Genomic DNA, 17,518 nt, shown 5'->3' with positions numbered 1-17,518 from the left:
CATTTTTGGATGATGGATTGAACAGTGCTCTGTGAGATGTTCAAAGCTTGGGATATTTTTTTTATAACCTAACCCTTTTTTAAACGTCTCCACAACTTTATCTCTGACCTGTTTGGAATGTTCCTTGGCCTTCATGATGCTGTTTGTTCACTAAGGTTCTCTAACAAACCTCTGAGGGCTTCACAGAACAGCTGTATTTATACTGAGAATAAATTACACACAGGTTGACTCTATTTACTAATTAGTTCCAAAGGCAACTGGTTCCACTAGATTTTAGTTAGGGGTATCAGAGTAAAGGGGACTGAATACAAATGCACACCACACTTTTTAAATATTTATTTGTAAAAAAATGATGAAAACCATTTATCATTTTCCTTCCACTTCACAATTATGTGCCACGTTGTGTTGGTCTATTACATAAAATCCCAACAATATACATTTACATTTTTGGTTGTAACATGACAAAATGTGGAAAATTTCAAGGGTTGCACACCCTGTGTGCACACCTATGATCTTCAAATATGAAAATAGAACAAAGTTAAAAGAAAAGGGTATTATAGACTATAAAAAAAAAACAAAAAAAAACATAAAGACTCGAAAGCCAGTACAACGGCAGAAGCAAATGTTCTTGCCATGCCTGGTGTCCAGCCTCTGGAAGGAAGGACATGTTATCCAAAGTAGATGCCCTGTCCCCCAAGGATCAATAGTAGAGACAAACAAGATGCATATTGCATAGAACACAAGTGGACATAATACCATTCAGGGTTAAAATGTGACATCTAACTTCACTGATTATGATATTGCAAAAGTAGTAGAAAATGTTACCAATTCTTGGGAACCAAGACTGCTCTATTATAGGATAACAGATAACAAAAGATATAACTGTCCAGTGCATCTTTACCTTTGTCCACTATTCCTCTCACATTTTATCTGCACACTGTTTTCAGTACTTTGCACTTATCCACCTTTATCACAATTGTTTGCTCAAAGCATTTTTCATTAGTGTTTCAAAGGTCTTCAAATTCCAGTGATACTACCTTTAGTTTTGGATGAATGGATAGCAAATTCTGTAGACAACATAGTGTCTGGATTTGTACTTCCGATTTTCTTTGTCAGAACAGACTCAGTATGCCCCTCGTAGAGGAAATGCCTGAATACAAGAGGAAAAACAAGCCATTAATAGTCTGAAGGCTAGAAAAAGGTATGTGGCCTCACATAGAAATACTGCATCAACCAAACAACATCAATTTTCAATATATGGAACAAATATACCATCATGGATAGTATTGAATTATATGTCATCCTTAAAATATTGTTCTTGGTCCACCTTACGTCAGCACACAATGGGTTAATGCCTCTTCTGGAACCCACAGGACCACCTCTTCCTAGCTCAATAAAAGACAGCCACTCCCTAACTGAAGTGTTCTTTTTTTTGGTTGCAACAGGGTACAAATGCGAAGACTCCATGATACACACTGCCATGGGATTTTTCGTTTGATCTTTGTCTCTCTCCAGTGTCCTGAAACAACAAAGTGCTTCTAAAAATTTGGACAGAACAAGTTCATGCCATGCAGGTGCTTTCCACCTACCAAGAAGGCCTTGGCTTTTGCTGCTCCTCCAGATGTCATCAGTGCCCCCAATCTCGTTTCTGGTCAAATGAAATCTTTTATGGCAAGGTCAGTGACAGCACCCTAATCCAGTGAGACTACTTTTATTAGTCTGGCTATGGAATAGGCCAGACTAGATGCACAGGGTTCCTCATCTGCGGTAGTTCAGACCTTGGTGAAGGCCAGAAGATCATCCATGAACGCTATATATGAGATGATATGAATGAAGTTTGTTTAGTTTGCTCAACAAAAGATTTTTCTTCTGTGTCCCCTGCTTTAGCCAATATCCTGGACTTTTTACAGTCAGCGCTAGAGGTTGGTCTGTCGTACAACTCCATTTAAAGTACAAATCTCTACCTTATCTTCTTTCACAGGCTGCAGATGGGTGAAAGAGCCATTGACCTTGATTCTTGCAGGCGAAAATCTGTATATGACCCCCCAAAAAAACCTTGTTCCCTTTCTGGCACTTAGACTTGTTTCTGAAATCACTGGTGCAGGCACCCTTTGCTCCAATAGTTTTATTTTTGTTGAGGTTCCTCGTGGTAAAACTATTTCTTCTGACAGCAACTACTTTAGATAGAAGGGTGTTGAAGATTCAGCACTTTCCTGGAAGGGTTCTTTCGTGGCTTTTTTTTTACCAGGAATAGGTCTATCTCCAAAGCTCAATTCTAAAGTTGTATCCAGTTTCCAGCAAAAAAACTGGTAAGCAGTTTCACCGAGTTTTCACACAGGAGTAACTGAGTACACAGCAGGAAGACTTCAGTTCCTTACACACAGTAAAGTTGCTAACAGTGTACTTGCAAAGATCAAAAGATGTGAGGAAAGTGGACAATCTTTGCCATCGGGTCCTCAAGAGTAATTTTCTATTGGCTTACCAGAATGATTACATTGGCATGCAGGAAGTAGGCCTTTCAGGTGCAAGCTCATTCGACTAGAGGGGTGGCAGGCTTTGGGGCGCTATGATAAGATTCGGCAGAAGATACATGTAAGACGGCTAGCTGAAGTACTTGTACGGCCTTCATTCAACCTTACAACCTAGTTGTGAGGTCAGCAAATTCAGCAAAGTTTGGGACAAGAGGGATAAATTCTTTTTGTCTTTAGCAGCTTTTCTTTGATTGTCAGTGTCTATTTTCATGTGTTTTCTCCTGCCCATTTATTCATGGGTTTGGGCCAGAAATTGTTATCAGATACTTACTGTCATTTTCCCTTCCTGGCCTATCCTCACATCAACACAGGACACTCTCCCTAGTGGCCTGTCGCAGACTAGGTTATTGAACACTTCAGTTAGGGAGGGGCTGTCCTTTATTAAGATAGGAAGAGGTGGTCCTGTGGGTTCCAAAGGAGGCATTAACCCATTGTGTGCGAACGTGGGGATGGGCCGGGAAAGGAAAATTACCTGGAATTTGATGACAATTTTCTGTTATCTGTCTATACCACAATAAAAACAGAAGTGTTATCCCATGGCATTCACTGTCAAATTTGTAAAATAAATTTGTAATATGTAATTTGTAATTTTTAATATATTTGGGTCCAATTTACCACAGTCCCTTGTATGGACACTATAGGCAGCCTCCAGGTTTGGGTCTCGCATTTTGAGTATATGTGGGGATAGTTTATTACTGTCACTTACATATTATTTTATTAATTTTCCCTGTCTACACTTTATTATACTGGCTTATTTATAGTTCTCTATTTATTTAGATCCACCCACCCCTGAGGAAGTGGTTTTTAGCCACGAAACATGTCGGGCATATCTGGATGCATCTTATGTCTTATATAGACGGTCTATTTGATTTTAGCTCAGTTGGATTCATTATTATTATTATTATTATTATTATTATTATACCACTCTGTTCGAAAGTCACATAAACATGGAGGACGATATTTTATGCCACATTGTGCAGTGTACTTTTATGCTATGATCTGTTTCTAGGACAATGGTCTTTAACGTATATATTTTTTGTATGTTTATCAATTGTTGTATTCAATATGAAACAGTTTTTTACAGTCCAGATAATAAATACATATATATTTTTAATATTGACTAATTTTCTGGCCATATTGCACATGCTTCATTTAAAGTCCCAATTTGCTGCTTATTTACAATATACCGTATTTATCGGCGTATAACACGCACTTTTTTCCCCTTAAAATCAGGGGAAAGTCGTGGGTGCGTGTTATACGCCGATCCCCGCTAATTGTGAGCTATCGGCGGCGATTGCCGCCGACATTCACATAGCGAGTATTTTTAAATATGGCGCCGCGGAGTTCGGAGGGACTCGGCGATGCTGAACGAGCGCCGCCGAAATCACAGTGAGCCGAGATACACATAGTCGAGTGTATTGGGCTCTTTCCGGCGCCGCTCACAGTCACGCCCAGTCCCGCCATTGGACCTGTGTAATGTCCATCATAGGGCCGGACTCGGCGGGACTGTGACCGGCGCCGGAAAGAGCCGAATACACTCGACTATGTGTATCTCGGCGGCGTTCGTTCAGTTCCGCCGGCGCCGAGTCCCTCCGAACTCCGCGGCGCCATATTTAAAACTACTAGCATGTGTATGTCAGCGGCGGCGGTGGCAGGCATGGGCACTGGGGACAAGGCTGCACTGGGGACAAGGCTGCACTGGGGACAAGGCTGCACTGGGGACAAGGCTGCACTGGGGAAAAGGCTGCACTGGGGACAAGGCTGCACTGACAAGACTGCACTGGGGACAAGGCTGCACTGGGGACAAAGCTGCACTGGGGACAAAGCTGCACTGGGGACAAAGCTGCACTGGGGACAAAGCTGCACTGGGGAAAAGGCTGCACTGGGGAAAAGGCTGCACTGGGGAAAAGGCTGCACTGGGGACAAGGCTGCACTGACAAGACTGCACTGGGGCAAAGCTGCACTGGGGACAAGGCTGCACTGGGGCAAAGCTGCACTGACACTGAAAAGGCTGCAATGACACTAACAAGGCTGCAGATGAACACTGATGAGGCTGCATTGATGGGCATTTTAATGTAAGTTTCTTTTCCTTAAACTTCCCTCCTAAAAGTTTTTTTCCTTAAAATTCTCTCCTAAACTTGGGGTGCGTGTTATACGCCGGCGCGTGTTATATGCCGGCGCGTGTTATACGCCGATAAATACGGTATTTAACTATGTGTATTTGAACTAGTGATATCATACCCTGGGATGGGATTGGGGGGATGAATGGAGCCGGGATGGGATTGGGGTGGTGGACAGATCTGGGATGGGATCAGGGGGAATGGAAGGAGCCAGGATGGGATGGGGGGTGGAAGGAGCCTGGATGGGATCAGGGTGGTGGATGGAGCCAGGATGGGATCAGGGGGTGGATGGAGCCGGGATAGGATCAGGGGAATGGATGGAGCCAGGATGGGATCGGGGGGTGGATGGAGCCAGGATTGGATCAGGGTGAGGGTGGATGGAGTCAGGATGGGATCGGGGGATGGATGGAGTCGGGATGTGATCTTTGATTTGGGGTTAGAGGATATGTGCTAGGGGGTGCTTTGGGAGGGGAGAGGAATTGTGCTGGGGGGAGGGGGTCAAACTTCAAATCTGCCCCCCTCCTTTCACTTCTAGTACAAGTCCTCTTTAATCCCAAACAAAGCACCCCTTAGCACCAATCCTCTACCCCCCTAAAATCCTTCCTGGCAGCATAATTGTTACCTTCCAATGCCCCCCCAAATCACCATGTCCCCCTCCTCGGCTCTTCCTCCCGGCCTGTGTACTTGAAACGTCAGAGCCGAGGAGGAAGTGGCTATAGTCCGGTCTGCAGTGAGTGCAGCCAGCGGGAACAGATGTGATTGTGGCTGCGGCATGTGGGGGTGTGTGGGACGGTCGGATTAGGGCACCCAGTCTGTGTTTGCCTCACTCCTCCTCCCCCACTCTCCCTGCACATCATGTGCAGCAAAGGAGATCCCGAAACGGAAGAAGGGAGCAGTGAAGCCCCTCTCAAGGCGGCGCCGGTGCCAGTCTGAGCCTGGTGTCACCCTCTGGTGGGTGTCACCCAGGTGCAGGCCACCCCCCCCCCCGCACCCCCATAGCCACGCCACTGGGCACAGTAATGGGTGTTTCCTTCAGCCAATTAATAGGTGTAGTCTGAATAAGTCTTTTTACATTAGAAAATGATTAAAGGAGATGAGGGCTGTAAAGTAAACGTTGAAATATTAGCCACTTTGACCCCAGTGACATCACTAAAACTTGTCTCAAATTGTTACCCAGACTGTAGAATTATCATTTGTTTTTTCCCAGAGAACGACAGTAATGCTCTGAAGCAATGGATATCACATACTCTAGGCCTTCAAGTCTGTTCTCTATGTAGCACAATTTTACTTACATAGAATGGGGCAGATAAACCTTCACTTCAACATCAGTAGCAATGATTTGTTCATCCAGGATAGACTGAAACTCATTGGCCAAATTCAAAGGATGTACGATATTTACCTATCCAAGACAAAAAAGAGAATACGATAGCATCAAAAAGACAACATGTCAAAAAGACAACAGGTAGATATACTGTATACAAGCAGTCAGGTTATACTGTGTTTTAGCTTTTACCATAAAGATAAGATAAATAAAGATATTTTCAAATCCTGTTTTAAAAATTCAATAGATCCTTACTAAATACCAGTTTAATTAAACATCAGGATGTTATTTCATAAAGAAAACATATTTAAATCACTAAATATATCTATTAAACACTTTAGCATGCTTTCCTATAATGAGTACAATTTGCATTTGTGGCCACTCCCTTCTTTACTTGGAGCAGAGAGCACATCTGTCTAACAATATCCATGGGTTTCATGTTCTATACATCAGTTTGTTTGTTTTTTGCAGTTCTTTACATAACCTTTACCAAAGTAAATTGTATGTGTATTATTTTTTTCTTCCTGTGTCAAATGCTCATCTTCAACTTCTAGTAAATGCATTGCATTATATGTATGTACCCTAAGGAAATAATTTCGATTTTACAGAACTGATTTTGCAATTGATTTTAGGTATGATATACATCTGATCTCTGCACTAAATTAAACAGTAACCAAAGTCCAGCACTATATTGACCAGTGCAAATGAACACAGTCGGAAACAAACATAGAAATATAGAAAAAATGCCAAATGGATAAAGGCCACTATTTAGTAAAACTGCATAGGTCAAAGTAGAAAGTACCATTACAGCAACACCAACAAAACAAAATAGCTTGGGCCATCTTGGGATCATACTGTACAGTATGTCTCCAGGCTTCATTGATGTAAATGCAGTTTTACCTAACAATGATATACATGACACATATGCATCAGTGCTGCACACTGCATACCTTTCCTCCTGTCTTATCGGCAAGTTGTCCCAGTTCAGGCAGTCTGCAGTCTGTTCCTTCAATCGTCACCACAGAGACCACCACACTACAAGACACATACACACTGATATATAAAATCTACCTAATTACTTAGTATTACACCAAGAAAACTATACTGTATGTCAAAAGCGTTGAAACAATAGAATTGGGCGGGGTACCTTAAAAGACCCCTAAATATTTTAAGCCAGCAAGGTCAAAAGCAGAATCCTGGTTATGCCAGGATAGCAAACACTGTACCGGAAAGAAGCTCAGTATTCTTAATGTATTTTACTTTCATCAGTGCATTCTGATAGGAGAGCAGCCAGCTTTTTTTGGCCCTTGAGAATGCCAAAGGCTGCCAAGTAGATAGTTTTGATGACTGAGAGGTGATTTTGTTTTTAATTTTAGGTAACTGAGAGGGCTCTTTCATGCGGGCGGTCCACCCGACGGACTCCGCTTTGCTCAGCGGGGGGGATCGACCTGCTGATACCCGCTGAGCAGGCAGATGACAGGTCTGTCTCCACTCACTGTGCTGAGATGGACCTGTCAGAGCCCCGCTCTCCTCTATGGGGTGATCGGATGAAAATGGACCGTCTGTCCATTTTGATCCGATCCCATCCACCAGACTGATGGAAAATTGGGTCTCCATTCGTCTGGATTCCACAGACAGGATCTAATAGCAGCGTGTGTCAGCGGACATGTCACCGCTGCCCCATAGGAGTGAATGGAGGCTCCGATCAGGTCCGCCTGAAAAACTGACAGGCAAACCGGATCAGAAAGCCAGTGTGAAAGAGGCCTTAGGCATCAGTACATCTACTTTTGTGACAGTGTTGCTCTATTAGATAACTATAGCTTGTTCCTCTATATGCCATCTGTTATCTGAAGGGTTGAAAGTGAGTTAAGCCGGCCACAAATAGTTTGCAGGAACCATCCAAGTTTCAAACCATGTATAGACAGGCTAAATGTACCCAAGTTGATTGATCAATCAACTTGGGTACAACCAGCCTGTCGGATTTTACATGCGATTATTGCTAGTGGCTGTTATAGCCGCTAGAAATAATCACTGTGTCTAGGAGATGACGGTTTTTCCTGTCCCCCCTACCAGGAGAACACAATGGCTTAATTTAATGCAGAAAAGAAAATCGTCTATGGCCAGCCTTAGGATTCTAAAGAGATGTACATCGACTTACCCTTCCCAATTTACAGTGAACCACTGCTTGTTTCTATTTAAACATTGGACTTTTTTCTGTGTCAGTATTTCTCATTTGTAAAATAGATTTACTGGGTGTATGAATTAAAGAAACATAGACAGGCTGTCAAAATAATGTACCATGGATATTAAAGGAGCATGGATAGTAAAGGTGTCAGAATGGAGTTCAAACATGTAAAAAAAAGTACGTTTTCCAAACAAAAATGGAAATGTTCTAACACAATGAATCAAGGAATAGAACTGGAGAGGGCCAAAATTTGAATCAGAGAAAAAACTTGATAAGATAGTGTGGTCAGCCAACAGACTGCAAAAGTGAATGAGGTTGGCAGAGAGTCCACTTAAAGGAGTTGTAAAGTTTTGAGGTTTTTTACCTTAATGTTTTCTATGCATTAAGGTGAAAAACCTTTTGTGGTGTAGCTGCCCCCCAGAGCCCCCCTTTTTCTTACCTGAACCCAATCTTTCCAGCAACGAGAACGAGCCCAGCAGCTCCAGCCGCTGTCTGGGGTCCTCATTGAATAGATTGATAGCAGCAGGAGCCTTCTGCTCCTACTGCTGTCAATCAAATCCAGTGACACGGGAGCCGGGGGTGGGGCCGAGTCTTGCTGTCTATGTCAATGGACGCAGCAGCAGGACTCAGGAGCGCGCCCGCACAAGTGTCCCCATGGAATGTGGCGCCCTGTGGGGGCACTCAATGCAGAGGAGGAGCCAAGAGCGCCACCGGGGGACCCCAGAAGAGGAGGATTGGGGCTGCCCTGTGCAAAACCCTTGCACAGAGCAGGTAAGTATAGACATGTTTGTTATTATTTTTTAATTTTAACGAACCTTTACAATTACTTTAAGCTGGATATACATGTTCAGTTTTTTTCCACTGAACTTACGGGTTGAATGAAAAACGCTGACTGATCCCTGCATCAACATAACCATGTGTGATGCAGGGATCTCTCCCACTGCCAAAATACACAGAACAGTACTTGCATCCATTGGCTGCAAACGCTGACCGAATAGTGGTTTTCCAGGAAGAGTGTTTGACAGAAGCAGGTCTAACGACAGTGGTACATATGTACTGAAAGGCGGTCAGTTCCTGCTGAACCAGATGACTTTCAGTACGTGTGTAGCGCAGTGTTAATTTCGTCGACTAAAACATTTTAGTCAACTAAATGAATACTATTTTAGTCGACTAAAATACGATTAAATCTAAAATGGAATTTTAGTCAAAAGACTAAAATGGGACTAAAATTAAAATGCCATTTTAGTCTATAGACTAAGACTAAAACTAAATTGAAATTTGACTTCAAAATTAACACTGGTCTGTAGTGCATGTTCATACCTCAATACCATAAATAATAACATATTAGATTTTTCACTCCAGCAGTATATAATGAGTTTGGAAATTGTAGAGAAATGTTAACTAATCCAATACAATTTAATTAGACCTATTAGATTTTAGACGACTAAAATGAGTTTTAGTCGACTAAAATGTACTGGAGATTTAGTCGACTAAATACTACTGAAACTAAAACAATTGCAGAAGACTAAAATGGGACTAAAACTAAAATGCCATTTTAGTCCTAAGACTAAAATTAAATCAAAATTTGCTGCCAAAATTAAGACTGGTGTATCGGGCTTAAGAAAGATTTGCTAGTATCTGTAGTTAGGTACATGGAACAAATCGAGTTGCTACATATTAAAGTGTCCCAGCCTTTATCTACTGCACCTATTGTGACAAAATAATAATCTTTCCTAAATGCGTGTGGTGTACAGACTATTATATCTAACCTGTGCTGAAGAGCAAGATCTCCCAGATTGCTGTAGTACAGCTTGGAGGACTGGTAGATGTACTCCTCAGTTATATCCTCCAGATTCCCCAGATCAGTGTTCGCTCGACCATCTGTACAAATTATCACCTGGGGAAGACGAGAGATAGGTCATAACGTATGTCATACATATTTAGTGGGAAATAATTTTTAAACACAGGTATTTGAAAAGATTACAAACTGTAGGTCAGAATTTAAATTTGTAGAACCTAAGGGAGGCAGCTGCCCAATTTGTGAATACACTACCACAAATGGGTTTCCAAGGCACACCTGACAATACAGTACTTTGTAAACCATGTACTTAATAATAGAGATTAGATCATCTTACTGTTACTGAACATACAATTAGTACATGGGTGGCAATGCAGATGGTTAAACAGAAAAATAATGACTGCTAGGAAATCTACCTGTTGTCAAAATAGAAAAACACTTTATTAACTATAGAAAATCTACATAAAAATGCTTAACCAAAGTAGTACCCTGGTCCCTATATAAAACCACATTACACTATTCTGGACACGAAGGCCTCATGCACACTGGGCATTTGTAATGCTGCTCCTAGGGGGTTTGCCATTTTTTTTCTGCCTCTAAATGCCCCTGCATGTTAGCCTATGTGTCCATGCACACATACTGTAAGCATTTGGAAGAGTTTAGAGGCAGGGGAATTTAGAGGCAGAAAAAAAACATTGCCAGCAGGTGCAGGAGCAGTGGTGTTTTGGCAGAAAAAGAGCTTAAGTCATGTTAACACTAGGCACATTTAGCGCTAGGGTGTTAATTCATTTCAGTGGCCAGAACAATATATTATTCTAATGAAATGAATTAAAAACCAAGGGCTTGACGTGCCTAAATGCATTACACACGTTGTCAAGCATTTAATTCTGCCAAAACACCACTAATAGGAGGAAAGGTATCTAGGAGAGCTGGGCAAAGGTCCAGTGTATATGAGGGCGTAATAGATCGGTCCAGGTGGTGAGATCTAATGAGTTCCTGGATCTGTATATTTGCCACATGGGAGGGAAGTCTTCTTTTTCCTCCTTGATGATTTGTTTTTATTTTTAATCATTGAGGATTTAAAAGCAGTGGGCACAGAGCTAGGAACAATGGCAGGGAGGTTTCACCACAAGTATCCAAGCAGCCATTAATTTAATTTCCTGCTATATAATGTACTCCTAATAATTTCCCATAAATCGTTGAAATAAATATTTATTTTTCTGTGGTTTTACCATGCACACCCCATTTAATGTGTTCAGAAATACCTAAAAGTATATCTAAACCCAAGAACCAAAATGTAATATATTGCAGCTTCGAATTCCTTACATGTGGTGGCTGCATTTCTATAATTTTTTTTGGAAATCTGTTTATTGGGTTTTAAAACATTTAACAGAAAAACAACATACATTGGTTATGACGAGAGTTGACTTTGGTACGTACAGAAATATGATATAAGGCAAACAGTTACAAGAAATACGGCAGAGAGCTCAAGGCATCACAGTGGTCTCAGCGGGTTGGCATTCATGAGTAGGAGGACAGCGCGGAGCTAAAACGTGTATCTCAGAAACATATGTTACATTCACAGTTGCAGATTCCTATTCACTGGCAGAAGATAGTGGGTTAAAAAGGGTGTGAGTCTGAGGCTGTGGAGGAATCCGCCAGCCATTTGGACCAAACCTTATCATATTTTTTAGGGCAACCCCTATTAGCATAACAATCTTTGTAAAGAGGCAGGCTATTGTTGACCAATTGTTTCCACAGGGAGAGAGGAGGAGGAGTAGGCTTACGCCAGCTAAGGGCTATGACTTTGCAGGCGTAAAAGAGAGGTAGCCCGACCAGGGTGCGGCTAGCCACAGTGGGAATTATTTGTTCTATCAGGCCCAATATACATATTGCTATTGAGGGTTGGAGTGATATGGTGGTGACCTGTGTGATGACCTTTAGTATCTGTTTCCAGTATTCGACAATGGCTGGGCAGGTCCAAAAAATATGAGTAAAGTCACCCGGTATTGTTCCACATCGCCGGCATCCTGGGGGGAAGGCGGGGTTTATTTTGTGTAACCTGTGTGGGGTAAAATATGCGTGATGTACCATCTTGAACTGTATTAGTCGGTCGCTCAGGGAGACCAGGGATCTGAAAGGGAAATCCCATATGTCATCCCAATCGTCATTGTCAAAGTCGGGAATGTCGTGTAGCGATTTGTTTCTGAGTTTTTCCAGTGGGGAGGGAGGTCATTATCAAATGAGAGTAAAGTCGCGAGGTGAGCTTATTTGCACATCCGGACCTGAGGAGGTCCTCTAAAGTGGATTGGACGATCTGGTGGGGAGAACTGGAGAATTGGCGACTGAAGGCATGGGAAAGTTGTAGATAGCTAAAAAAAATAGCTCTGCGGGATGTTGAAATCAGAGATCAATTTGGGGAATGGGGCCAGAGATTGATTGGAGATTACTTGGACCACTGTTTTAATGTTGAATTTAGTCCAAGCGTGGGGTTCGGGCAAATTGTAAGTATGCTCAAGGATGGGGTTCAACCACAAGGGGGCAGCAGGAGAAAGTGCATTTTTAGGGTACCTTTCAATTTGAAATCCCACCCCCCATGCACGAAGCGTGGTGTGCATGGAGGGAGTCAACGGGTATGGGGCCTTTTGGCCACGGAAAAGTAAAAACTGCAGCGCTTCCAACTATTTCACCACCGCCACCTCAACCAACGTGGCGGGGTTTGTCATATCGGGAGTGAGGCTGCTGTAACTAGCTGGGTGGCTAGGAAATATTTATATAGGTCAGGGCATGCCAGTCCTCCCTGGAAGGATGGGCGTACTAGTGTTGACCATCCGTATCTGGGGGACTGGGTCCCCCAGATAAAGGAGGCGAAGTGGCCTGTGAGAAAGGATTTGGGAATCCATTGCGGAGACTGGCGAAGTAGGTAAGTAAATTTGGACAGGATTTTAATTTTTATCAGATTTATCCGGCCTAGCAATGATAAGGGTAGTGACTCCCATGCCTTCAGTATCAGCCGCGTCTCCAAAACCACTGGGGATAGATTCAGGGGGAAGAAATCTGAAGCCTGCCTTGAGACTACCACCCCAAGGTATTTGAAGCTCTCAACCCATTGTAGGGGTATATTGGAGGGGGCGGTGGTACGAGCTGCAGGGTCTATAGGGAACAAAAGAGACTTTGACCAGTTAACCTTGAGGCCTGTGACAGTGGTGAATGAGTTCAGAATCTGCAGTGCCACTGTGAGCGAGGAATCTGCATCGTTGAGGAAAAGAAGGAGGTCATCCACATACAGGGGAACCCTCTCCTCCAGCCAGCCAACACGCAGGCCCTTGATGTGTAGGGAGGTCCGCAGGGCCTCCGCCAGCGGTTCCATTGCAAAGGCGAAAAGGGCCAGAGAGAGAGGGCAGTCCTGTCGTGTGCCTCTGGACAGAGGGATGGGCCGTGACAGACCCCCCCCAACTTAATAGCTGGCATGGGGTGTTTGTAGAGTGTCTGTAACCACGTAATAAATATCAAGGGGAACCCCATTCTACAGAGGACCCCCCACAGAAAAGGCCATTCCACAGTGTCGAAGGCCTTCTCTATGTCTAAGGAGGTCACCACCCGGGAGTCCTCATTGAGGTGTTGTGCATGTATGTTGGTAAATAAGCGTCGTAGATTGACATCAGTGGCTCTGTTAGCCATAAAACCAGTTTGGTCAGTCTCTATTACAGACAGCAGTAGGGGCTGTAGTCTCATAGTGAGCAATTTGGTAAGAATTTTGAAGTCTGTGTTAAGTAGGGCGATAGGCCTATATGAGGCGCAGGATGTGGGGTCCTTAGGGGCTTTGTGGATTAGTATTATGTGTGCATGACTCATGGAGTTGGGAAGGGCATCCTCCGTCAGACAGTGAGAATAGAGCTGGGCCAATTTGTGGGCAAGTAGGTCCCCGTGGGTTTTGTAGAACTCTATAGGGAGACCGTCTGGGCCTGGGGATTTTCCAGCAGGAAAGGATCCGATGGCCTTCAAAACCTCCTCCGGGGTAATGGGTCTCACCAAAGTTTCTCTCTCTGTATCCGAAGAAAGAAAGGTGGCAGAGACACCAGGCCCCCGGACACCTCCACTGGCCCACACAGTCAATTTCTACCAGTCAGCACAACAGGTCACTGCAGGGAGGTGGATAGGTGGTGAGGCAGGAGGGGGCAGCAGGATCCGCGTCCGCGATTTTAAGCCTGGCTGACTGCGGCGCACTTCCGCGGGGTAGCCGCTCAGGGAACAGCAGTCATCAGGCAGGCTCCACTAGGCCGCACTAGGCCACGGCCACCGCGAGCGCTCCCAGCGGCCTAGCAGGCCACCAGATCACACCAGGCAGTTGGAGGGGCAAGCAGGAGGATGGAGAACAGTCCCAAGGATGGATGGTATTCTCTTACCGCACGGCCAGACGGGGATCAGCTCGTTCCGGCTGGGTACAGGTCAGCAAGATGGCGGCGTCTGCAGGCAGAGTAATGCACGTCCTCCCGGTCCACCACTGCCGAATCTCTGCTCAAGATCTGTTCAGGGCTCAGCAGGGGACAGAGAAGAACAAATAGGCAGGGTGGCTGGTCTTGTTTAGGCGATTAGATGCACGGATGGCGAAGGATTGAGTTTAGGGTACCCGGAGCTCCTCTCAGACACGTCCGCCGCCTCTCACATCCGGACACGCCCCCCGCATTTATATAATTTAGGTGGAAAAGACACAAGTCTATTGCGTTCAACCAATAGAAAAAAAACAATAATTAATAACTTGAACACCTCTTTAGGGACCTTGCCTTAAGCAGGAGTATCCCAAGATCAAATTCAGTGGGCAGCTAGGCTGTGGTCAGCCTAAGCTCTGATTGTTATAGTTTCTGTCTTTATTGGGTTTCTACTATAGTCAGGATATTGTTTGCTTCTGACTGCTGATGGGGAGTGTTCCTTGTGGCATGCCTTGGGGGGGGGGGGGGGACACTTCCCCTACTGTTCTGTCTACAATGCAGGAAGGACTCATAGGACAAACTATATCTAGAACATAGTAGGGTGTGTTCCCTTTGGACTTTGGTGCTGGGGCAATATGGGTGAGTTGGTTGCTTCGTAGGGCTAATGAGTGATGCATTGTGCATTATAGGAACAACATGTGAATATCTCTAATGGGAGCTGTATCCCACTAGGGGATGGAGAAGTGGGCCCTGGTTCATGAAATATGTTGGGAACTATATCTTTACATTGTAGCCCTGGTCTGCTTCTCTGCTCTGTCCCACAACAGGAACTTGGCTGTTAGTACTAATGCTGTTACTACCCACAGTTTTCTTTTTCTACCTGACCACCAGTGAGCAAATGAGCGGCTCTGTGAGGAGAGCAGGAGAGAGAAAAGACACTGGATGCTTTACAGGGCTGTGTTGCAGCCACAGAGAGCTGGAGACGAGCCCTGCCCATGACAACAGAGGACACTGTGATTGGCTGCTGTGCAGCCTGGAAGAGGAAGTAGACTGCTGCGAATCATCTGGAACTTTTGGGGGATATATCTTAAGGAGGTAGATAAATGGGACTATCAGTTCTAGGGAGACAAAGAGCTGCAGCAGTCTCGTGGAGGAAAGCGAGAGGTGATCATCAGTGGGTTGCTGTGCTGGTGAGATGAAGAGACTGGGCTGCCACATCTACATGGAAGTCACAGTCATCAGAGAGTGTCACTAGTTCCGTGAGAGAGATTGTCATTGTTGGTCACCACTGATGTCACCGGTTCCACAGGAGTTGGTGTTGGGAGGCCACTGGCGACAATCCTTGCTCACTTTCTAAAGGGACTGCGTCTCTTTACCTTAGGATACAATCTGGGTACTTACACCCTATACTGTGGAATTCACTCAAATGTGTGCGCTCTGCTCAACAAGTAAAATTACACTGATCAGTGGGAGGGGATTGGAGAGATTTAGGGACCTTTAGCTTCAAGTACTGTCCCCTTTAGTTAGGACCTCCCTAGGCTCAGGGTTCAGGTGCAGACACTTGGTCGTCCTATTATTCATGGTGCTGTGAAAAATGATCTGCTATGGTTTATTGTTATTGCCATTCTGTGTGTTGTTTTATTGAGTCTACTGCAGGTCACCTGAACAACAGCGGCTCCTCCAGGGGCAAGCCCTACACCATCTTTTGCAAGCTTCAGTAAACTGTTTAAAAAAAATCTGTATATTCGTCACAGACAGAGTTGCCAAATATGAAGCTCTCTCTCCCACACAATTTTGATGAATCTCTTCTGCTTCCATGAGTGGTACCGTTAGTGGAATGTTCCTCGATATGCTCCACTTAGTACCTTGCCTCCACTCCTCCCCTTATTCTTTCCTCTTCTCTTCCTTTCCCATCGCTCTCTCTCTCCCCCTTCTCCACCCCCTGCTCCCTCCCTGTATCTCTTTTATTACTCTCTGTAAAACCAACCTTCTTTATTAGGTAGCCAATATTTTGTTGCGCTTTGGTGTGTTGTTAGTTTATAGTCTCATTGTTGCTATGCTTTGTGAGCCACATTTATTCACTCTTTGCCCAAATGCAGGTCGGCAACTGCCTCGTACGAGTGAGCCTACTGGACCTTTAGTTATGTCTCCTCATGTCAAATACCTGCTTCCCACCTCCAAATGCTCATATGTTTACTGATTTTGGCTACTGTTATGTATCCTACTTGTTTTTAGTCCATTCTTGGACCAATGCCTACTTTTATTGTTTCATACATTGTCTAATACAATGTTTGAACAAGAAAAAAATCAGTATAATATTTTATTTACTTATTTATTTTAGGTACTTCTATAGCGCCATCAATTTACGCAGCGCTTTTACATATACATTGTACATTCACATCAGTCCCTACTCTCAAGGAGCTTACAATCTAAGGTCCCTAACTCACATTCATACACACTAGGGACAATTTAGACAGGAAGTGTTATGTAATCTGCTGTCCCGCAATGTTGCCTGTCTGTTTTTAAGTTATTTTGTATGCTTATATATGGATAAAACAATGTTTCAATCAAAATGCATTCTCAATACGTGCCTAAAAAGTCCCACAAACTGTTTTTGTATATGTTTAAATATGTGATGGGATGTGAATCAAACAGTGCTGTGTTAAAATCTAATAGGGGCACTCTCTTCCTTAATAACCCTCTTCAAATAACTCCAGGGAGCCCCTTGGGTTGCCCTTGTTGACAGAGAGCTGTCTATACAAATGTGAATATACTGTAAAGCACAAATCCTAACTTAATCCGGGCCCCAGTGCTCTACCAAAACACCTAATGCTTTGTACAGGGCCAAGATTGTGTCTCTCCGTTTCTCGACATTAAACCTCATTTTGCTACATGCCACATGCCTCAGGTCTACTAATACATTAGACACATCTTGTAGGGACTTTATACATAGTTCGGTGTCATCTGCAAACAGAAAATTTTACTTTCCTATATAATTTTCATATCAACTTTATATCTTTATAAATAGGTTAAAAAGTAAAAGTCCCAATACTGAACCTTATGGTATATTACTAACAACCTTGGACCATTCCGAGTATGATACATTAATCACTACGCTGAATACAATGTTTAA

At 43.7% G+C, this 17,518-nt stretch overlaps 1 protein-coding gene across 5 annotated transcripts in view; it reads right to left on the bottom strand.

Annotated features, from left to right (window-relative positions):
- LOC141110972 (uncharacterized) overlaps positions 1 to 17,518 on the bottom strand; it is a 189,640-nt gene that overhangs the window by 45,116 nt on the left and 127,006 nt on the right. For all 5 annotated transcript variants that reach the window (XM_073602831.1, XM_073602835.1, XM_073602834.1 and 2 more), the window contains 4 exons: positions 9,927 to 10,054; positions 6,923 to 7,007; positions 5,944 to 6,050; positions 1,038 to 1,150 (listed from right to left, as the gene is read on the bottom strand). In XM_073602831.1, coding sequence (XP_073458932.1) covers positions 1,038 to 1,150; positions 5,944 to 6,050; positions 6,923 to 7,007; positions 9,927 to 10,054 — 433 coding nt within the window. The remainder of the gene's footprint in view (positions 1 to 1,037; positions 1,151 to 5,943; positions 6,051 to 6,922; positions 7,008 to 9,926; positions 10,055 to 17,518) is intronic.

Source organism: Aquarana catesbeiana, linkage group LG10 (genome assembly GCF_042186555.1).
Source record: "Aquarana catesbeiana isolate 2022-GZ linkage group LG10, ASM4218655v1, whole genome shotgun sequence".
Lineage (NCBI taxonomy): Eukaryota > Metazoa > Chordata > Amphibia > Anura > Ranidae > Aquarana > Aquarana catesbeiana.
This window is presented reverse-complemented; position numbering and strand designations above follow the sequence as displayed.